Below are 15815 nucleotides of genomic sequence, written 5' to 3' on the forward strand. Positions count from 1 at the left end.
ACCCCTGCACAGCTTGGAGCAGACATCCCCAGGCCTCAACCAGCAGCCCCAGAACCTCATCATGGCCTCGCTTCCCGGGGTCATGGCCATCGGGCCTGGTGAGCCTGCCTCCCTGGGCTCCACGTTCACCAACACGGGCGCCTCTACTCTGGTCATTGGTAAGCTGGTGGGACTGGGGCGGGGGCAGATGAGTGGGGGGCTGATGGGGCTCCACCAGGAGCTGGAAGAGCCACTGGGACTCATTCATTCATGTATTTTTTGAGTGCTTACTCTGTGCCAGGTTTTCTGCTACATCAGTGACATATAAGTAAACCAAACAGAACAAAATCTGAGTGATTTAAGTGGAGAAGCAGACAATAAACATAATACATAAATTATGCAGTGCCTTAGAAGGTAGAACATCTGTTTTAAAATAGCAGAAGGGGGACAAAAGTTTTCTAGGTTTTAGGTTTTTTTGTTTGTTTTGTTTTGTTTTGTTTTATGGTGGCATTGGTTAATGAAATCCAGTAAGTTTCAGTGGCACATTTTAATAGTAAGGCATATATATAGTTACATTGTGTGTCCACCTCTCATAGTTAGATTTCTTTCTGTCACCACATATTTGACCCCTTTCACCCCCTAGGTTTTTTTAAAGCCTAGAAAGACTTTATTTCAGGAACTATTACACAGAAGCTCAACATATAAGATAGGAAGCTGCTGGGAGAGTTAAGCCCCAGGGCCTCTGCACTGCTATGGAACCCCAGGGCCCTAGGGAACTAGACTGACACACACCCCCAACCCGTATAACAAGTTAGAGACTCAGAGAGGGAGAGTGACTTGCCAGCACCAGCTGAGTTCATGACAGGTCTTAGTGCAAAGGTGTTTCCTGTCCACCTTGTCTCTTCACCCAACCCACTGGCTCTGGGAGGGAGGAACGGTGTCCCCAGGGGTCCTGGGAGGCAGTGGAGGTGGTAGGAGGCCTGGCTCACTGCTGTCCCTCCTACTCCAGGCCTGGCTTCCACGCAGGCACAGAGCGTGCCCGTCATCAACAGCATGGGCAGCAGCCTGACCACCCTGCAGCCGGTCCAGTTCTCCCAGCCACTGCACCCTTCCTACCAGCAGCCACTCATGCCCCCTGTGCAGAGTCACATGGCCCAGAACCCCTTCATGGCCACCATGGCCCAGCTGCAGAGCCCCCATGGTGAGCACAGGGGGACAGGGTGGCCTAGCAGATACTGTGGTCTCCGTGTGTGTGTCTGGTACAAGTGTTTCTGTGATGAAGAGGGGGACCGTGGGTGCTTGGATGAGTGTCTATGGCCAGAATGTGTTTCAGAGTGTGAATACATGTGACTGTGAGTGTGTGCACATGTCTGAGTTTGAGTGGATACACATCTGGGTGTCTGCATGTACAGGCCAGCGTGTGGGAATACAGGTTTGTCTTTCGCTGAACCCTTGGGGCCATATGTACTTCAGAATTGACTATTTTCAGATTTTTCAAAGGTAATATGGTGGACATACCATAGATTACATAACACTCCCAGCAGGGTTTGGGGCAACTCTGTCATCAAGCATTACAATTTCTGCAGTAAAAGGTAGAATTCCGCCAAGTAGGTTAATACTTAACCTCAATCAGGCTCAGGTCACATTTTGCCACCAAATGAGCTCTAGTGCCAACCTTACAAAACCTACTGGTTTTGAGACCTTTCTGGAATTTAGAATTGGGGATAGGAGATTATAGACCTGTAAATGTATCTGTGTGCATTTGGTTGAGTGCATGTGTTTGTATATATGGGTGGTTATGGTTTATCTGAGTCAATGTAAGAATGTGTTTTTCTGCTGGTACCTGCGCTTTTTGTGGGGGTGGCTGAAACTTGAGGTTACATTTCAGAGAGGTGTCCCAGAGGTGGAGATATGTTGGCCTCCAAAGTCTGTACTTAATACAAGAGCACCTGTGCCTCGCGCTCCCTTTCACACCTGTTGTGTCCAGGTGATGGGAGCTGGGTTTGGGTTCCTGGTCTCCCCCAGGCTTCTCTCTACCAAGCCAAGCAGAGCAGGTCCCTGTAGTTAAGGAGAGGGTCTCACACCCCACTTCACCCAGAGCACCTAGCCTTGAGGCCCTCCCGGGAGGGGTCCAGCATGGCCCAGGGTGCCATGTCTGTATCCACCTCTGTCTCCTTCCTCCTGTCCAGCCCTCTACAGCCACAAGCCTGAGGTGGCCCAGTACACCCACACAGGCCTGCTTCCGCAGACCATGCTCATCACCGACACCACCAACCTAAGCGCCCTGGCCAGCCTCACACCCACCAAGCAGGTAAGGCCCAGGCCTGCCCTGGCCCCTCCCCAGAGCACTCCCTGGGGGCTCAGGAGGCTGCTCTGTTTCCCCAGGTCTTCACCTCAGACAACGAGGCTTCCAGTGAGTCCGGGCTTCACACGCCAGCATCTCAGGCCACCACCATCCACATCCCCAGCCAGGACCCTGCTGGCATTCAGCACCTGCAGCCTTCCCATCGGCTCAGTGCCAGCCCCACAGGTGAGCGGCCTTTCCCTGCCACTTCTTTCTTGTGTGCAGCAGACAGTGGGCAAATGCGAGGGGGCATGAGGCAGGTTTTGGAGGGCACTCTATGTTCCCCTGAAGTGAGCTAAGAGAAGTGCGAAACCACAGGAAAATGGGCACATCTTACAGGAACATCTCATTGACTTGGTTGAGGAAAAGATTAAGTCATGGGAGGAAGTAGTAGTGGGTGATACTGAGGAGTAAATTGGGCTGGTTGTGGGCCAGAAGTGGCTCATGGATGTGTTGGTTTGGCTCTGGGCTTAGCGTTCTTTGAATCATTGCCAACTTATAAAAATCAGGAGCTTTCACAAAGAAATCCAGATTTCTGGCTTGGAAAATTGGAAGAACTCATGTTTCCATGTAGCAACAACAGAGAGTAAGCTCTTCAGGCCACCATTTCCCACTCGACCCATTTACTTCCATCCCATGACCCATGTGTGCAACCTGCAAGGTCATGGTGAAGAGCAGGCACTTTGGAGTTAGGCTGTTGGGCTTTGAGGCCTGGGGTGGCCACTTGCTTAGTGCGCGACTTTGGGCAAGTTGCTCCCACTCCGTGAACCTCGGATTCCTCCATCCAGCCCTGTTACTGAGGGCTCCACACTGTACCTGTGAGGCACATGTCATCATCCCCATTTTACAGATGAGAAAGTAGACACTCAAGGAAGTGAGGGATTTGGCCTTGCCTCCGACAGCTACTAGGTGGCAGGGCCAGGACCTGAACCCAGGTCCAAAATCAAAGCCCATTCTCTTAACCATCTGAATCAATCAGGCTTCTCCAGGGACACATAACCAATAGAAATATGTACATATTAAAAGAAATTGACTTGCATGACGGTAGGGGCCAGCAAATCCGAAAGCTGCAGGGCAGGCCAGCAGGCTGGCAATGCAAGCAGGAGTTAATGCTGCAGAATTCCTTTTTTAGAAAATCTCAGCTTTTGCTCTTAAGGCCTTCAACTGATTAGATGAGGCCCACCTATATTATCAAGGGAAATCTCCTTTACTTAAAGTCAATACCCTCAACCTCTGAGAGGCGTCAGAGTGTCAGATCTATGCTGTCGGTGAGGGGCTTGAACATGTGTCAGGCACAATGGGAAAATGCCAGTGGCACCTATATTATCAAGGGAAATCTCCTTTACTTAAAGTCAACTGATTGGAGGTGTTAACCACAACTATAAGATACTTTCACAGCAACACTTTGATTAGTGTTTGTTTCAATGACTGGGTGCTGCAGCCTAGCCAAGATGACAGATAAAACCAGCCACCTCACCACCTCGTCGGGGCTTCTCTAATGTTCCCGTTAAAACATCCTGAGGCCACTCCCTGAGTGAACCCAGAGTCTGGCCATGGGTTAATAAGTCGAGGCCTTGCCTCCTCTGTCCTGAGTACCCCTAGGGGTGGGTAGGGAGGGGTCAGGATGGGCTTTGTGGGCAGCCAGCAGCTTCCTTTGTCTCTGCAGTGTCCTCCAGCAGCCTGGTGTTGTATCAGAGCTCCGAATCCACCAATGGCCACAGTCACTTGCTGCCATCCAACCACAGTGTCATTGAGACCTTCATCTCTACGCAGATGGCCTCCTCCTCCCAGTAACCATGGCAACTGCCTCCCATTGGCTGGGACCTGAAGCCTGCATGGCCTGCTTGTGGGGGTGACCAAAATATCTGAGCCTGCAAAACTTTAGTGCCAAGGATCTGCTGCCCCTCCAGAAAACCGCTTCGGTCCCCATTCTGCTCTGCCAGCGCCAGAGAGTGGGGCTTCTGAGGTGCCCCAACCTGAGGAGAGCTGCTTTAGCGCACAAGCAGGGGACCTTAAAAGCTGGGAGGCAGAGCCTGTTCCTGGCAGGACATGGGAGGGACTATCCTTGCTGCTCAAGGTAAATCCTGTTACTTAAAACAGAAGGAGGCAGGCTGTGGACTCTGGTATGCACAGCCTGGGCCTGTGGAGAACCCAAAGAGAATGCTGGCAGCCACACTTCTCAGGACACAAGCCTGTGTAGCTGTGATGCACTGAGCTCCAAGAAAGGCCCTAGATCAATGTGGCCCCATTCTGTCACCTATGCCCTGCCCTGGCCACTCCATCCTGTCACCCTTCCTGCTATTGGCCCACATACCCATTTGTATCCACCCGTCACCCACTCACATAGGTATTCTCTAAGAGGCTACTTTATTCCGGGGCCTGAGGTTCAGATGCTCAATCCTGGGGGAACTCAAGCTAACAGTAAGGGCATCAGGGCTCTCCAGCTTCTCATCCTGAGCCATCCATCTCCCTGAACCCTGAGACCTCCGGTTTTCTGGAACATTTGTTCCCCTGAAAATCAAGCCTTCTGATGCCAGCCTGGCATCCTGCTCTTCTGAAAAGCCCCTCTCAAGTTTAGGAAGTCAACCTTGCTCCTGTGGGAGCCCCGCGACTCTGCACCTGGTGCCAAGTCCTAGAAAAGCAGCTCCTCTGGCCTCTAGGGCCCTGCAGACCCGTCCCTGGTTTATAGGAGAAGCTGCTGAGTTCAAAAGGCAGCAAGGTCTGAGCAGCGGGCAGAGTGGAGGTGCCCTGACGCAGAAGAGGCAAGACCAGCAGAGAGAAGCCACCTGTGTGGACAGGACACATGCCTGGGAGCCTGGAGGCCTGGCTGGCTGAGGGATGGGGAGAGATCTGGGCAGATGCAGGAGTCTGAGGAGTCTGAGCCCCTGAACACCACCAGGAGGGGCAAGGCAGCTGTGTAAACCCGGGGCTCCTGTGACCTCATCTCCCTGAGACTGCTACAGACAACCTGGCCCTCAGAGACCGCCACCATCCCATGACTGAGGAAGGGCCTGGGAGAACCCACATCCTCTGCAGCTTGCAGCCAGCTAAGGGCAAGCCTGTACCCTTATTTAACTTTTAGTAAACAAGGAATGTGATCGGAAACTTCTTGCTTGTCCGCATGTCACCCAGATGGGGTTTGGCAGGCAGAGGGGCATCAGGGGCCTGAGAGCTGGGTCCAGCACTTGCACTCTCATCCCCTACTTCTGTTCCCCTTGCTGTGCCGAATCTCTGAGGTAAAGCCATGAAGCCAGAATTTTACCTTAACCTAAAGCTTCTGCTCCTTTTTTCAAAATAGCCCCCATGCATGAAACTTGGCCCACAACACTTCCTGAAGTCTTGACACTGGAAGGCAGGAACTCATCTTGAGGGGTAGCCAGGAGGACTCCTCCTGTGTGAAGCTTATTTAAAATGTCTCATCAAGATTCAGCATGGACCAGGAGGCAGCACCCAAAACACTTTGTTACGTGTTGGGTCTGACAATTTATTTTTGATAATCTGGTTGGCTCAGAGATATGATCCTGTGTGGTATGTTTACGAATGTGGAACAAGAAAAACAAGAGAAAAACATCTCTTTCTTTCTCAATGTTATATCCAGTCTGTGTGGTATGAAGGGAGAAGTACAAGCTCTTTGGGCCTTGGCACTTTGGGGACCCCTTCCCTCATTTTCTTAAGATTATCTCCCACAACAGGCTGAGGATGTGGAGAAGGAAAAGGTTTCCCTTCACCCGCTCTCTTCAGACAGTAATGGGGTGATGGAAGCTTTACCACTTGGCCATCAGTGTTGAATAACTGGAAGGTCCCTTCTTCCTGAGGCCATGGAATGTTCTGGTACTACAGGTCTGCCCCAGCACCCAGTGGGAGCATAGGAGGGCAGGCCTTGCTTAGGCTTCTCACCCTACAACCAAGGCTTCGCCTTAACCCTTCGGCAAGCCCCTATCAGACCCTTGGGCAGAGTCTGAACTTGCTGGCCAAGTCCTTGAACTTGGAGAGGGAGGCAGGTCCTGGAAATGCCTCGTCGCTGGGGCTATTTGTGCCCTGTGACCGCTGGCTGGGGTCAGTTTGTGGGCACAGCTGCTGCACTCTTTGCTGGTGGGAACAGGGAGGCCTCACTGGCCTTCTTTGCCTTTTTCTTCCTTTTCTTCTTTTTGGTCCCAAGTGATGCCTGTTCTCCATTGAGCTTGGCCAACTCCTTTTCCTGCTTGCTGACTGTGGCCTTGCTTGTGGCGGTGGCTGCGGCCAAGTCCACGTTGGCCTCCTTCTTGGCTTTCTTTTTTGACTTCTTTTTCTTCTTCTCTGCCTCCTTCTCCACGCTGACGGGGCCGTGGATGGCAGACTCCTGGAGAATGTCGGAGGCTGACACAGCTGCTTCCCGGCACCGCTGCCACTCCTCGTCGCTCTCCTCGCTGCTGCAAAGGAAGGGCAGTTTGGGTCAGCTGGAGTCAGGACAGGCCCCAAAGCTGCCTCTCACTGCCTCAGTCTACGCCACCAGAAAGAGACTGCAGGAGGAGGCAGGCAGAGAGCTCAGGCTTGGGCTTGAAGCAGACCTGGGTTCCAATATTGGCTTTTCTACTTCCTAGCTATGTGACCTCATTAAGCAACTTAACATCTCTGACCTTCAGTGTCTTCATCTATCAGATGGGATCTTCCTCGACCCCAGGCCTCATAGAAACATCTGAGGACTGAGGCGTCTGGCACAAGATAGGTGCTCAAAAAGCAGTAAACATTCCAAGCCAACCGCAAGTAGGACCTCTTCCCCCTCCCACTGTGGGTACTTCTTGAGCTATCTGGCAGGGCTCCTTCTTGGCCTGACCTCACTGCAATCTGCTTGGCTGGGACACTGTCCAATACAAAAAATGAGAAAAAAGGAGGTAACCTGAGGAGAGGTGTGCGATCTCACCTGGAGCTGGAAGGCAATCGCTTTCGGCGGGGCTCGGGGGAAGCTTTCCTCGCAGGGCCTTCAGGGATGGATGTGAAGAAAAGGCGGAAGCCTAAAATCCAAAGGGGTGGAGTCAGCGCTGCCAGGTGCTGACCCCCCTCCCAGTTGCCAAGGCTGCGCTAACTCTGTGCTCAAGGAGCTCCTGATCCCGAGGTGAAGACCCAGGAATCGCTCTTATCTAACCATCAAACGATGCCTCGTGTGATGAGGGACACGCCTGATGCTGGCTAGAGCCAGAGGATGGGATGCTGGGGGAACGCCAGCTGCCAAATCAGGTCAGCAAACCCTCAGCAGCTTCCGGAAGTCAGTAGTTGAGCCTCCTGCCTGAGGTGGCTTCCAAGGTGGCAAATGAGTTTGACATGGGGCAGATAGACTTAGACAGAAGAGGCTGTGGAGGACAGCGGTAAGGAGCTCCTGCTCAGGGTTAGAGCCGAGGTCACCTTGGGCAAGTGACTTTACTTCTGAGGAGCTTCAGCTTCCCTTACAGTTCCCCCTATAAACGGGGGTATGCCTCAATAGTGGGCTGCACAGATAATAGATAATATATCCAGACATACAGTAGGTGCTTACTAAATGAAGGCTGATATTAACAGTATAAATTACTCACCATCATCCTCTGGGGTGACTTTCTGTATCTCAGCCTTCGTTGGCTCCTTCATGACTTCTGAAATGGTAATGGAGCTAAGGAAGAGAAGATGGTTGATTTAGAATAAGATTCTGGGTAATAACAAAAAAAAATTTTTAATTAAAATAGTTTTTTTTAAGTAGAGGGGAGAGAGGCATGTGATCTTAAATGCAAAAGCAGACATCACACTGGCCTGATAAGCATGCTAACACCTACAGCCATAAACTGCTAAAAAGTGACTGCCAGCTCAAAGTGCAATGCTCCATTTGTTTAAGCCCCACTTTACTCCAGAAAATGCTAAAGAATTTTTAAAGAGACTCATAGTACAGCAAAATGAATACAATTTCAAATAGGGCAAAGAGAAAATAAATACAGGAGGGATAGAAAGAGTCAAAGTATGATCAGGAAGTCCTACATACTTGCAAGGAAGAAGGCACACATTTTGCTCTGAGCTTCCTGGCAGCAAGCATGAAAAAGGAGGCATGACAAGTATAAAGAGTTCAGAGGTCAGCTTATATAGTAGGGCAGACCTATTTTTTTTTTAACTTTTAAATTTTTAAAAATTCTGAGATAACTGTAGATTTACATGCAGTTCTAAGAAATAATACGAAGCGATTCCACACACTTTTTGCCCAGTTTCTCCCTTTGGTAACACTGTGCATAACTGTAGCACAATATCATAACCAGAAAACTGATGCTGATACCATCCACTGACCTTATCCAGACTTCAGAGACCTGGGTTTTGAATCTTGGCCTTGTCACTTACTAGCCGTGTCTCTTTTGGCAAGTGACTTCATCTCTCTTAGCCTCTGTTACCCATCTGTACACTGGGAATGATAATGGTCCTTACCTTTTAAGGCTGTGACAGGATGAAACGAGATAGTGGATATCAAGCACTTAGCAGAGCCTGACACAAGCAGCTACTCAGTAAACGGTAGCTATGATGATGAGGAAGATGATTACTGTCATCTTTAAAGCAGTAAGTTTCACGGGACCCCTCAACATAAAAACAAACCCTCTCTCTAGAAGCACAGAGAGCAGGGAGAAATGCTGAGACCGGGAAGCGTGTCTCTGGTGAATACAGGCAGGGAGAACAATGCTCTCGACAATGTCCTCACAGTAGATAGAGCAATGCTTTCTCCCAACAGCCTTCTGCATGTGCCAAAGGCATCTCCCAAAGTCCTGTACAGGAAATCAGTCTGGGAAGGAACAGAGGTGATGCCACCCAGGCGCCTGACCTTGACACAAGTATCTATCACAGTGGTTAGATGTCAATCCGTAGGGAACATCAGGCAATGTCTGGAGACATTTTTGGCTGTCACAACTGGTTGCAGGGGTGCAACTAAGACCTCATGGGTGGAGACCAGAGATGCTGCTAACCACCCTTCACAGCACAGCACAGCACGGTCCCCCACAACCAAGAATGATCCAGTCCAATACGTCAATAGTGCCAAGGCTGAGAAACCCTGATCTCACAAAGGGACTAACTGGAGTACCATTTAAGACTCTTTGGAGAGAAACATAAAGCACTGCAGGGAATAGTCTGACCACAGTTGACCAGCATCTTGTTGGATTTCCACATGGGGAGACATCTGGTGTGGATCGCTGCAGGACCAGGTGGGCCCTGCTTACCCTGAGCAGAACGGTCAAGAAAGAAAACCATTTTCAAAGGTTGAAATGCTGACCTTCCTAAAAATGTTTCCCACATTCTCAAGTTGGGAGACTGGCACTATACTGTGGTGGTTCAGGCTACTGAGGTCTGGCTCCATGTTCTGACTCAGAAGAGCAGCTGGTTATGTTCTGGGAGGACTCATTTGTCCTTTTTGATGCCTACTTTGAATTGAAGGACTCGGGCCTGAACATCTACACCTCCCTTTCAAAACCTGCTCTGCCAATCAGGAATAGATCTAGAATAGCATATCCCAAAATGTGTTCCATGCTATGTTATGTTATTGATATTCCATGAAACAAAGGGAAAGTAGCCAAATGGCCCTGGAAACCGGTGGGCTGAACAAAGGTATAAAGGTCTCTTTACTATAGGACTTCTCAGAGCCTTAAATATAGCATTATGAAGCTGAATCTCCAAGGGCACATGGGGGTATGTAGACTGCAGTGTTTCTCAATGTCCTTGCTGTTGGATCTCTTTATTCTAGAGCTACACTCTAGACTTGTATTCCTTGGCACCTACTTTAAGAACACTGACCTGGATCTGTACAGATCGTATTCTCAAATGTAAGAAAGAGAACTGGTGCCATACTTGGCACACGTAAAGCACCCCTAAAACAGTAATTCTGCTTGTCCCTTGCCCTCCTGTGGTGGGAATGAGTTCTAGTTCTAGGGGTTTCTCTTATTCTCATGGTAGCAGGATAACATAGTGGTCTAGAGCATGGCCTTTGTACTCAAACACACTTGGGTCCAAGTCTCAGCTCTGCTCCTTACTCCCTGTGACTTTATGCAAATGTTTTTTCCTGTGAAGAGCCTCTGTTTCCTCACCTAGAGAATAAGATGATAGATAGGACCTATGTGGTGGGGTGCTTATGAATGCAATGAGCTTTCCAGGGTGCCTACACTGTGAGCTCTCAATCAATGTGAGCATTATTATTCAGACTGATGAGGGCAGAAGAGAAGGTAAACTTCAGCTACCTGTCCAGTAGGGCTCCCAGCTTCTTGGCTATGTAGGCTCGGAATTCGGGGGTGGTCTGAAGCTCGTTGCCATCTTGTTCATGCTCATCCACCTTATGCCTACAACACACACAGAAGGACCTTGCTTCCTGCCAGCTCAGAAGCCACCCTATGAGGATAGGGACTACGTGTGCCTTGTTCACCCTGATGTCCCAGAATCTAACTTAGTATTAGCACACAGCAGGAGGTCAATATTTGTTAAAGGAGTGGAAGAAACTTGAACCCAAAGTGCACAGTACCTGAGGCTTGGCTGGGTGGTTAGCAACTGATTATCTGAGGCATCTGTGGAAATAATGAAAATTGAGGCATTTATAGAGGAAATAACTCACTGAATCTTCCCAACAACCCCATTAAGAGGGGTCACCATTATCCTCATTTCGCAGAAGAGGAAACTGAGGCAAGGAAATGTAATATAACTTAGCCATAGTCAAACGGCTAATAAGTAACAGTTAGAATAAGGACACAAGATCAACTGGCTCCACAGCCCCTCTCTTAACCACCATGTTGAACAGGCAAGTTTAAGTGTAATTTTATTCTAGTATTTACTAAGTGACTGCTAAGTGCCTGGCTGTGTGCTAAATGCTGTAGAGGACAGAGAAGAAGATGGCTCAGTTATGTTGATCACATTTTTTAAGTCAAGACATTGGGGATGCCTGGCCTGGTCATTCACTCAACCAAATACTGAAGGTCTAACATTACCCAGGTGGTGGTCTAGTGGCCAAACAATTTAGACAAAGATCCCGGCCCTCGTGGAGCTTACACTCTAGTTGGTGGAGACAGATGACAAAAGAAACACACGATTGAAACATAAAATTAGACAATGATAAATACAGACAAAAACAAAGCAGAAAGGGAGGCAGGGAGTGCTGGCTGGGCGATCATTTTATGAAGGTGGCTGGGGAGGGCATCACCAACAGGTGACATGTGAACAGAGATTTGAGAGAAGTAAGAGAACAAGCTAAGTGGATATACAGGGAAGAGTCAAATGGAGGAAAGATCATCTGCAAAGGCTCTGAGGCAGAAGCCTGTCTGATGTGTTTTAGAGCCAGCAAGGAAGCCAATGTGGCTGGGGGAGCAGCAGAAATGGGGAACTTGTGGGGACCAGATAAAGGGCCTGCTGGGCCAATGTGAAGGCCTGGGCCTTGAAGGAGGGGAGAAGCCACTGGAGGATTCTGCATGGAGGGACATAAACGAACTTAGGATTTTATAAAATTTCTCTGGCTACAGACATAGACTGTAGTGGGGCAAGGCCAGAAAGAGGAACATTACTGTAATAACTGAGATGGTGAGAAGTGGCAGCACTCTGGATATGTGTATTTTGAAGATAGAATCAACAGGACTTTGCTGATGGGTTAGATGGTGTGAGAAATGAATGAAAGATGGCTCTATGAGGGTTTGACTTGAGTAATGGGACAAAGTATGCTTGTGGATTTAAGGTGCTAAATGAATAAAATGGATACTTGGTAACTGGGCCCAATGCAGGGCCATGGTAGTCAGCAATTCCAGGAAACACAGTTTACACTGTGGTCTGTGTTCATGTGCTCTGGAACACAACCCAAAATGCAAAGTGCTTGATGGTCCTGGAGTTGGGTAATGTGGAACCCCGGGATAGACAGTCTTTAAAGACTCACTCCTTTTTCTTGAACTTACAATCACAAGGGAGAGGAGTATTTCTTCCATCATGACCACCGAGCAATGGATGTGAGGTACTGTCATGGTACAGAAGCAGTATTAGACCCCAGCTCCCAGAAGATAGAATTCAGTTGAGCCCTGGCTCCTCCACTGACAAGCTGGGTGACCCTGGGAAGTCACTTTACCTCCTCAAGCCTTTGTTTTCCTCATCTGTAAAATGAGAATAAAATCAACAACCTTCCAGAGTTTGTGTGAGGCCATAGTGAAGTTTTATATTGTTTCGGACACTTTGTTTGCATGTCCAGCCCCTTCCTGGATTTGTGAGCTACTGGAGTACGTGGTGTGCCTCTTTTTAGCTTTATAGCTCCAGTTCTTGGCAAGATGTCTTGATATGAAAGGTTGCATACCTTTATCGAAGTGCACGTTACCCTAAAGTTAATTTTTTAAATTAAAAAAATGAAGCCTGGGATCTGGGAACAAGTCAGATCCCAGCCTTTATGAAGTTCACATCACTTAACTTCCACTCACTAAGTATTTGTTGAGCAAGTATGGGCCAGGGTTGACGCAAAGTGCTGGGGATGCAGGAATAAAAGGAAAAAAAAAAAAAGTAGAGACAATTGTAGGAAGAAAGGAAACCACCACCTATGAAAGCAATCACACAAAGTATGATGGTGACAGACACAAGGCATATAACCCAGCTTTCCTGAAGAGGTGGTATCTCAGCTTTATTAAAGGATGAGTGGGAGTTAGGCAGGAGGGGGAAGCAGTGCATGTAGAAACCAACCACGTAACTGCTGTCATTTACTGGGCCTTTAATATGTGCCAAGCACTAAAGATGCATCATCTCATTAACTTCTCAACCTGATGGGGTGGGTACTACCCTTATCCTAACTTTACAATTGAGGAAATTTGGGTACAGTGAGATTTAAGTACCTTGTCCAAATTCTCACCACTATCGAGTGATGGAGATGAAAAGGCAGATCTGTGTATAAAACATGAAGAGAATATTGCAGTTATGGTGCCCAGAGATGAGAGGGTATAGTAGGATCTGAAGCCTACCTATGGGAAATGCAGTGTGGCAGGATGGCAAGAAAGGAGAGGCAGCAGGGACTAGATTGCCAAAGGGTTTGTAGTCCTTTTAAAAAAAAGTAGGGGGTTTTACCCATGCTTTGCCATGGTCTGTTCTGGCAATCTGGTAAAGCCTGGATCCCTTCTCAGAATGTTTTAAATGCATAAAATACAACACATAGGATTACAAAGAAAACCAATGATACTAAAATTCAGTTACCATAATAGTAAAAAGCCAAATTTGGTATGCATTTAACAAAATCTGGAGATGGGGCTAAAAGTTATTGTAATTTTAAAGCAGGGATGAGTGTAAATGACTTTTTCCAACATTTTATTGTCAATAAAATAGTACTTTAATATATCTGCAAAGACCATAATAGGATATGAAAATCTGTGACTTTTGTTAGACCAAAGTAAGGGTATCGCTAAAGTTATTTGTGGCTTGTTGCTCGCATGCGAGATGAAAAAGGATGCTAAGTTTCAGATAGAAGTTAATAAAAGATGAAATATTTTTCCCATTCCAAATTCACGTACCCTCTGGATTATGACTAGGTACTCCTATGATAAGGATTTTTGGACTTATTCCCAGGGAACTAGGGAGTCGCGGTCAATTATGCTGGACATAGCTCACTGGCAGCCCCAGGGCGTGAAAATGTGTTGCAGGCTGAGAAAGGCTGGATGCGAGAATTCAGAAAGGGGGCTGTCTCAGTCATTTCGGAGAAGTGGCGGGCTGCCCAGTGTGCGGCAGTGAAGATGGGCTAAAGGGAGCAGTCAAGAGACATTCAGGTGCCTCAAATTCCCCGACTGAGATAATGGAACAATCCATACTGCTGCACCAGCCCGCGTTTTCATTCTGAACCCCATCCAGTCCCTGGAGCTCTCTCGGGAAAAGAAATCGAGTCTGAGTGACTCCTTCCTCACCATCCATTCTCTAAGGCCCCAGGGAAGAGCCTACGCCCTTCGGCTAGACGGCCTGAACACAGTCCCCTACCGGCTCTTGGCTTCTCCAGCCCCCTCGAGCGCTGCTCCAAGCCCCAGGCAGGCATTGCCGCTTCGCGGCACCGCGCCAGTTCCTCCGCATCACTGCTGCTGCTGCTGCTCTCCAAATCACTCACGGAACCTCTGGGAGCCGTCATCTTGAACCACCGCAAAGGATTGTGGGGAACGCTTCCACTAGCAACACCCTCCACAACCCCACGTGAGAGAGGAGAAGCGCAGGGCATTGCGGGAATCGTAGTTCTCAGACTAAGGCCCCTCTTGGCCATTGCATTGTCCTGGGAGTTTCCTCAAACCTAGGGATTTGGAAGTGCTTAAGAAATCAACGTCTCCATCCTTTTTTTGATGAGGTAAGTGAGACGTACAGAGGGGAAAGAATTGCCTAAGGCCATACAGGGGTTAATGATAGAACCAGAATTAGTTCCCAGGGTTTGATTCAATGTAGTTTCAATATTATCCATTTATTTCAGGAATTCTGAAATCCATCTGGGCAACAGAAACAATTTAGGAAGCTTATTAAAAGCAGATTGTTGGGCCCAAGCAAAACCAACAGAATCAGAATCTCTCGAAAGGTGGGACTCAGGAATCAGTATTTCTTCCAATATTCTAGGGCTTTGCCTTTACTCAGAATATACTCTGTGAGCCAGCAGCACTGGCAACACTCAGGAGCTTATTAGAAATGCAGTCTTGGCTTCAACTTAGACTTACTGAATCACAATCTGTATTTAAATAATATCTCCAGCCTACTGGAGTGCACAGTACAGCTTGAGAAGCACTATCCTAGGTGATTTTGATGCACAGTTGGGTTTGGAAAATATTGGGCAGTTTCTTAGCTCAGGACTTTTTCATTTTGCTCGTATATTGGACACTTTTAAATACTGACTCCCAGGACCCACCCAAGATCAACACATTAGCATCTCTGTAGTTACACAGAATACTACACTGTGAAGGCTGAACAAAATCACTTTTGTCTGTGAAATGCTTTCCTTCATGTTTTATCTTTGAAGCTGAGTGTGTCAAACATTTTTAAAGGAAAATTTCTGGCCTCAGGCTTTTATATTACAAAAGAAAAGAAGGTGTCTTTTAATTCCTTTTTTTTTTTTTTAAATGAGAATATACCCACTACCTACAATGTGGGCTGTTCTGAGAATTATAAAGGATACAGAGATGTGGGGAGGTCTCGCCTGTTTACCCTATGGAAAGGAGGCATTATTTTTGACCCCTGAAGACATAAAGAGGTGGAAATCAACAGACTACTATGGATAAATTACCCAGAGCCTGTTGAGAACCTATCACAAAATACATTTTATATTTTATGGTGAGTAGTCCATCAGAAAGCAGAGCAAAAGGGGAGGGGAACGAGGAATCTTTTTATTGGTTGACTGGAGTGAACTTAATCACATGATGTCTTGATGCTGTTATTTTCCTGAAGTCTTTGAAGCATTAGGTACTGTTTGTGTGTGTGCTTCAAGAGTTGAAGAGTTTTTATTTTTTACACTGTGTCATCCCCACTCTCCCAGACTTTGCCTCTTTTTGTCTCAGTTTCCCTA

General features: G+C 47.9%; 2 protein-coding genes across 8 annotated transcripts in view; one reads left to right on the forward strand and one right to left on the reverse strand.

The window, feature by feature from the left end:
* The window catches only part of HNF1A (HNF1 homeobox A), a 16852-nt gene extending 11209 nt beyond the window's left edge, over positions 1–5643 (forward strand). The window contains exons 6-10 of one of the 2 annotated variants that reach the window (XM_025044526.1): positions 1–158; positions 989–1180; positions 2169–2290; positions 2344–2509; positions 3990–5643. The exon at positions 1–158 is cut by the window's left edge and continues 96 nt beyond it. In XM_025044526.1, coding sequence (XP_024900294.1) covers positions 1–158; positions 989–1180; positions 2169–2290; positions 2344–2509; positions 3990–4117 — 766 coding nt within the window. In that variant the 3' untranslated portion in view covers positions 4118–5643. The remainder of the gene's footprint in view (positions 159–988; positions 1181–2168; positions 2291–2343; positions 2510–3989) is intronic. The other variant, XM_025044527.1, reaches the window with a different exon arrangement.
* Positions 5644–5893: 250 nt separating this feature from the next.
* On the reverse strand, positions 5894–14444 carry CUNH12orf43 (chromosome unknown C12orf43 homolog). 6 transcript variants are annotated; one of them, XM_015586866.2, is made up of 8 exons: positions 14261–14443; positions 12387–12411; positions 12220–12278; positions 10809–10851; positions 10531–10629; positions 7870–7943; positions 7224–7314; positions 5894–6729 (listed from the first exon to the last, which is right to left on the reverse strand). In XM_015586866.2, the coding sequence occupies exons 1-8, from the start codon at positions 14403–14405 to the stop codon at positions 6381–6383; spliced, it is 885 nt and encodes a 294-aa protein (XP_015442352.1). In that variant the 5' UTR covers positions 14406–14443; the 3' UTR covers positions 5894–6380. The 6 variants fall into 6 exon arrangements, with proteins under 6 accessions (XP_015442352.1, XP_015442351.1, XP_015442353.1 ...); XM_015586865.2 differs by having other exon boundaries at positions 5894–6732; XM_015586867.2 differs by lacking the exon at positions 10531–10629 and having other exon boundaries at positions 5894–6732; positions 14261–14444.
* Positions 14445–15815: the final 1371 nt, after the last annotated feature.

This window comes from Pteropus alecto, unplaced genomic scaffold, assembly GCF_000325575.1.
Source record: "Pteropus alecto unplaced genomic scaffold, ASM32557v1 scaffold113, whole genome shotgun sequence".
Taxonomy (NCBI): Eukaryota; Metazoa; Chordata; class Mammalia; order Chiroptera; family Pteropodidae; genus Pteropus; species Pteropus alecto.